This window comes from Malurus melanocephalus, unplaced genomic scaffold, assembly GCF_030028575.1.
Source record: "Malurus melanocephalus ecotype Western Australia unplaced genomic scaffold, MMel_1.1 scaffold_1, whole genome shotgun sequence".
Taxonomy (NCBI): domain Eukaryota; kingdom Metazoa; phylum Chordata; class Aves; order Passeriformes; family Maluridae; genus Malurus; species Malurus melanocephalus.
The window spans coordinates 782,565-788,839 of NW_026623233.1; the positions used below are offsets into that span (position 1 = coordinate 782,565).

The 6,275-nt window shown below is 39.2% G+C and overlaps 2 protein-coding genes across 5 annotated transcripts in view; one reads left to right on the plus strand and one right to left on the minus strand.

Annotated features, from left to right (window-relative positions):
* OFD1 (OFD1 centriole and centriolar satellite protein) overlaps window positions 1-5,907 on the minus strand; it is a 28,771-nt gene extending 22,864 nt beyond the window's left edge. The window contains exons 1-7 of one of the 2 annotated variants that reach the window (XM_057388126.1): window positions 5,857-5,907; window positions 5,612-5,713; window positions 3,601-3,801; window positions 2,510-2,578; window positions 2,397-2,424; window positions 1,510-1,617; window positions 615-751 (exon numbers count right to left, since the gene is read on the minus strand). In XM_057388126.1, the coding sequence (XP_057244109.1) occupies window positions 615-751; window positions 1,510-1,617; window positions 2,397-2,424; window positions 2,510-2,578; window positions 3,601-3,801; window positions 5,612-5,707 (639 nt within the window). In that variant the 5' untranslated portion in view covers window positions 5,708-5,713; window positions 5,857-5,907. Of the gene's footprint in view, window positions 1-614; window positions 752-1,509; window positions 1,618-2,396; window positions 2,425-2,509; window positions 2,579-3,600; window positions 3,802-5,611 lie in introns of both variants that reach the window. The other variant, XM_057388197.1, reaches the window with a different exon arrangement.
* A 77-nt stretch (window positions 5,908-5,984) lies between these two features.
* Window positions 5,985-6,275, plus strand: part of TRAPPC2 (trafficking protein particle complex subunit 2) — a 5,968-nt gene continuing 5,677 nt past the window's right edge. The window contains exon 1 of one of the 3 annotated variants that reach the window (XM_057388777.1): window positions 5,985-6,048. The gene's annotated coding sequence lies outside the window, so the exon portion shown is untranslated. Of the gene's footprint in view, window positions 6,049-6,140; window positions 6,185-6,275 lie in introns of those variants that run through there. The other 2 variants (XM_057388912.1, XM_057388846.1) reach the window with 2 other exon arrangements.

Sequence of the window (6,275 nt, forward strand, 5' to 3'; positions counted from 1 at the left end):
CAAAGGATTRTGTGAAAAAATTCTAATCTTATTCCCAAAATGAAGCAAAATTCTCTAGAAGAGCTGTCTTCAATTATAGGAAGAAAAAAAATCAGAAATTATTCATAATACTGTGTGTTCTTACTTTAGTGTTTCTGGGCAACACTTTGAAACAGAACACAAATCCTCAACGGCATTAAAATTTAACTCTGTTAAGCTACACAACAGCAATTCACACCTCTCAGCTGCCATGCATCCCACTGAAATTCAAGCATCAAAATCTTAACTGGGAAGGAAAACTATACTGTGGTATTGAGTAAACATCTCTCCATAAAACAAAATAATCAAAGAGCAGATAAAATTTACCTATTAACACAACCAGAGTAAGTAAATGTTGTGCTACAAATTAACATCAGAATATAAAACTTGAACATTCTGCACACACTTAACAAAAAAGAGAGAGGGCAAATATAAACACTGTATCATCAAAGCAACAATATATTGGATTCGTCATTTGTGCTTGTTGTAACTAAGTATTGTATCTTTTCTTTCAATTTACCTTAAGTATTACAAGTTTGCAACCTGCAAAGTCAAAATGAAAAAATGTCTCCCGCAAATCCATAAACCAGTTATACCTTTTGATGCATTTCTTCTTGAAGCTGCTTCTCTATTTCTTTTCTATATTCATTAAGTTTTACTTCTAAAGAYTCATATTTCTGATGCTGAGGATAAGAGTCTGCAAACTGCTCATCAATCATCTGAAGCTTCTCAGCTATAAAAAAAACAACACATCCATCATAATTTAAAAACATTCACTCCATTTACCATAYGAAATACTGTAGGAACCTCTCCGCAGGACATTCCTCAGTTTATCCAAGGGGCATTATCCTAGAAAGACTTGTGTGGTGCAAAAGCAGAGGCAGCACTGAAATGCCATTTATCTAATATTAATATATTTTCATATATATATATATATATATATGTATACAAAAAAAACCCAAAACCAAACCATAACATATACCTCAGAGGAGGCACTTGGCTGTTTAGGCACTGTTTGTGGTATTACATGTCATTCATCCTCTTCACCATGGGTGGACAAGAATTTTCTTCTGTATTCAATTTCTTGCTTTTTTGTATCARTATCTTAATAAGAGCATGCATATTATATATTCAAATATTCTCAATCTATGCCTAACTCACTCATGGAAAGAGGGCACACCTTTACAGTTATGTTCTCCAGAATATATTCCAGCATGTAACATTTAGAGTCCATTTGTCACAGGTCTTAGTTAAATCCCTAGGAAAATACCYGAGTCAATTAAAAAAGAAATTCTTAACCTGATTTTGCCTTACTTTAAGAAAATTTAGAAATCCCATGTTCTAGTGACAGACATGATGTTTACTCATTACTATTTTAGGCTGCATTTGAGTAAGCAATGGAAGAATACCATTCATACAATACATATAAAGCCATACCATATACCAGTATGAAAATATCTGGGGAGACTTGCTTGCACAGGCTGCACTTACCAAGAGATTCTCTGTAAGGAGGCACTGAGGTGGTCTGAGTTYCTATGTTATGAGTTTCTCTATTCAGATGATGTTCTGTAAGTCCATTTAAAACTTGCATAAGAAAACCTAGCAAGAGCCAATAGATGAGTTAGTTCTGACTGCATGCTAGAACAGAATTTTAGTGATTAACAAAGCAATTTTCAATGTACAAGAAAACCTATTTGATTTACAGAAAGAATATGTATTTCAGTCAAAATCTATACTAATAAACCTATGCTTTTATTATAAGCATAATCCAATCCATGACAGTCAGCAAAAGCTGTCCTTTTGCAACTTTTTCCCCCATCTATGTCTCTTGACTCCCAGGGGCAAGTGAGTGAAGATTATTAAGCTTAACTATGAGGCCTTCAGGGAAGAGGAGTTTTTGAAGATGAAGCTCCTTTGGGTTATACAATATGGCTCTGTTTCTTCAYGCAGACATAAGAATTATTTCTTATATAAAACACTGGAAAGTCAATTGTATCTGTAACTAGTTTTTGAAGTATACTCAGCAAGCTAACACAGTATTATAAACACAACCCAAAACCTGAGTTTCCCAAAGTTAGCATGAAAAGCTTCCAAAGAGCATTATATTTAATACCTGATTATGGATTTTTCTCATATTTCTAATGTACCATTTATTTTGTAAGTGAATGTTAACAGTTAATCCACATCACAAACAGGAGTTGGATAATCCTGAAATACAACATTCATCATCCTGCTGTACAAGTTTCAAAATCTGACTAAATCCATATTACTCCCTACCAAYATACACTCAAGAAATCTGATTTTTTTTCGCTCACATCTTAATAAAAATGAARCTAACACAATTATCCTTGTCTGCATCAAATGTAAACATTTTGTACCTTTGTTTTCCTTCTGAGTTCCTGAAGTCTGTAAGAAAGAAAAGTAGTTTTAGTCAGTCTGTTTTCATCACCACTATAATTTAAGCTTATTTTCAAAATGTAAATAACTTTACCAGTGATTTGTAAAGACTGGATTTTGGACTGATCCTCATTAATTGAAGAAGATCTTGCATAGTCCACAGCTTCAGGGAAAAGAAAGATCRGTTGGAAAATTTCAAATAAGTAATTAAAATAAATAATTTTAAGTATGTAAAACACACTATTTCACAGCCGTAAATGTTCACTGTTTGTGAAAGATCTATTTACTCTCTGTAAAATCAATTTCAGAGGCCTGCAGTTCTGCATTTCTTCATCTTCACTACTTAAGTAGTGAAGCATGTAGCTTCATCATCAGCTGAAGCTGCAAAAAGAAAGTTTTGTTCCCTATCCCCACTCAACACGTCCTTGCTACTTTCACACAGAATCACACAGAATGWATCAGGCTGGAAGAGACCTTCAAGATCATCCAGTCCAACCTATGACCTAACACCTCCTCAYCAACTAAACCATGGCACTGAGTGCAACATCCAGCCTTTTTTTAAACACRTCCAGGGACAATGACTCCACCAYCTCCCTGGGCAGACAATTCCAGTGTGCGATCAYCCTTTCAGTAAAGAATTTTTTTCTAAATCTAACCTAAACTTTCCTTGGCACAGCTTCCTTGTGTCTTTTCTTGATTTACCATAYAAATCGGATGAGCTCACTAACCCAAAGGATGATTAACTACTTACCAGGTCAAAAAATTAATTTTCAGTTAGAAACAATTTCACCCTATTACACATTTATAGAGGAGAAACAAAGGAAAGGCAGGGACTGCCCTTTTCAGCCACACTTAGTGAGAGCAGCTTGAACTGAGCAGGAGCTACATTTTCAGGGARTTGAATGGCCAAATGAGCTTTYATCAGGCTCAGTTTCAAAGTGCTCKRCTRSACASCCAGATTGTGGCTGCACCTTTCCAGAACAGCATTATTAAGCTTATTGCCAATCTAAAACACTCACGAAAATGACCCTGAATGATAGAATGTTTTGTGGAGATGATCAGAAGCTGCATTTATGTTTGTATTTCCTATCACAAAAAGGGTTTTTTCTTCAACTGTTAGAATATGACAACCCCCAGAGAACAAAGTTCCTAGATATCAAGGAATAGGCAAAATACTAAACTTACCTTCTTTTTCTCTAATCCACTTTCTGGAAAGAAAACAGAAAGGGAATACTCRTAGCCACATCTCTGTAGATGATCTGCCACCAAACTGTTGGAAGCAGTGATCAAAAGTGAACTGTCTTCACTTGGAACCATCTGTGGYTGAAGTTCTCCACTCAAAATTGGGTGCATTAGTTCATGGATTAGCTGATTTCGGAGCTGTGTCTGATACAGGAAAAAAACCAAAACATTGTATGATCAGTTTACATGTGATTCAATGAGACTTTTAATTTTTCAAAATCCACAGGGAGCCTCATTTTTCTTGTACAACCTACATAACAGAACAGGGCAGACTAATTCTGGCAAAATCTAGCAGTGTTCTWTGGGCATCATGCCTTTCTTCAAAACACTCTGATGGTGGATCCAGTGAACTCTGACTTTCCCTCAAAATGTATCAAAAGCAACACTGAAAAGAAGGTCCCAGTCAAGAGCTCACATAAACATCACTCTTGTACCCCCACCTTCATTTTCAGATCACTGCTTTCCTGTTTTCCTTCATTTTGAGATCACTGCTTTCCTGTTTGCCTTCCCTTTGGCTTAAATAAAGCCTGCCTGACGTGGCCTCTATTTCAGGTGTTCTTGGAATCCTCACCGATCCTCCTTTGAGTCTCATATCAAGAAGCTGTTCATGCCATCACACATGGATAGCAAAATAAACAAAATATTCATAGTCTTTAATATCAGTTATTTTATAAGGAAGCAAAAAGGTACTAACCAAAAAGATCTACAGGCACTAATAACAATTAAATGCCATCTTAAAATTATTTATTTGTGTTCTATGAGTTACAACAGAGAAAAAAGTACCCYAAAATCAGAAAATCTCCCTTCTGTAAAAGGAAGAAATAATTATTTTCATTATATAGTTATACAAATTGTTTAYAGAATACAAAAAGGTCATGACAAAAATAGTATTTTAAGCTTTCAACAGCAGGTATGCAGCAGTGACACAACCAAATAAAGAGGCAGTCTGTTACCAATAATGCAACAAAATACTTACTGAAAATTAACAAAGCCAGGTCATTAGATCAGCCTGATATTTTAGCGTGGTTTTAAAGAGAAATTAGGCTGACAAAGCAATTACAGACYTACAGAAWATTCTGAGTTGGAAAGCATCATTGAGTCCAACTCTCKAATACAGCTGAAAAAAACTGTTTTCCTTAAAAATTTCTGAACTTGTCCAGTTTCAACCAATTTTATCAGAGGCAATGTCTTAAAAAAACCCAATTACAGCGACCTCTTATACATCTTGTGGCAAAGTGCAGTGGAAAGCACAGGGCTAAATCCCCATCCCTAGTATGGAAATGGAAAGCAGAAATAACTTTCTAGACAAGGGACACAAAGCAGGAAAGTGGGCTTAATTAGAAAGTCATCTGATAGACTATTAGTTAAGTCAAATCAGAAATGGTTCGAATATTGCAAACTTGGTGTGGAAATCAGTAATGCAGAAACAAGTTGTCCTGAACAGGAAATTCTTGGCTATAGGATTATAAATGATATTTTTGAAATACTGATCTTGAGGTTTTTCCTAAGATGTTCTCCTGAACAAGCAGACAGGGACAAAACAGCTCAAATAGTTTAAAAACAGGACACGAATATTTTAGAAACGTTATTCATATAGCATGCTTACTTCTAGTAGATAATAAACAGCCTGAGAGATCCCTTCCATTTTTATATTCTAATTTATTGTTCTCTCCCCTACATGACTTTTTTTTCAAACATACTTATTTTCAAAGACCTAATACAGGCTTTTAATCTTCCCGAAAAAGACTCGGAGGACAACGCACAATGAAAAGCCATTCTGTTCAGGGAGAACCTCCAGTGTGGGACGAAAAAAAACCCAAACACAACACACCTAACATTAATTAGGCTGTGTCAAAAATAATGTTTTGTGGAGAGAATGAGACACTTGCAACTGCTCTCAATGTTAAAGCAGTACAGCGGATCACAGGTAGCACCTCGTGAAAASAAAGCACACCTTAAGTGTGTCCAGTACGCCTCGGTTCTTAAATGTCTGATACAGCCTTTTCCGGAGTTCCTCTTGGGACAGTGTCTCCCTTTCAACAGAAGCCATCCTGCCCTACAACACCGAAACAAAAAGGGACATTAATAACTCGCAGCTCGACCCACAGCCAGCGAGACGCCGAGCGCTCTCGCCGCCCCCGCCTCCCCTCAGGCTCGCTCGGGCTTTCCCGGGGCTCGGGGCAGCCTCCCGGGACCCACAGGGAGGGCAGCGGGGCCGGGAGCGGGGTCTGGCAGCGGGGCCGGGAGCGGGGCCGGGCTCGGTGGGACAGGGCCGCTGTGGGCTCCCGGCTCGGCCGCGGCGGCGCTGAGGCGTCACGGTGGCGCCGGATGGGGCGGGCGCAGAGCGGCGCTTCCGGGCGGCCGCGGGCGGCGGACGGGGTGCGGTGCAGGGTAGGCGGCGGGCTCGGGCGGAACCCTGTGGGCCAGACTCCTTCTCCCTCCCCGCCTGCCTCCCTTTCTGTGCCGCGGGCCCCCCTGGCAGCCCCACAGAGACGTCGGGGGTTGGGGGACGGTTCGGCCTTTCCGGGTACCTCTGAGGTGCCCGGGGATGGAGCCGCGTACGAGGGAGGAGGCGCCCTTCCCTTCCCTTCCCTTCCCTTCCCTTCCCTTCCCTTCCC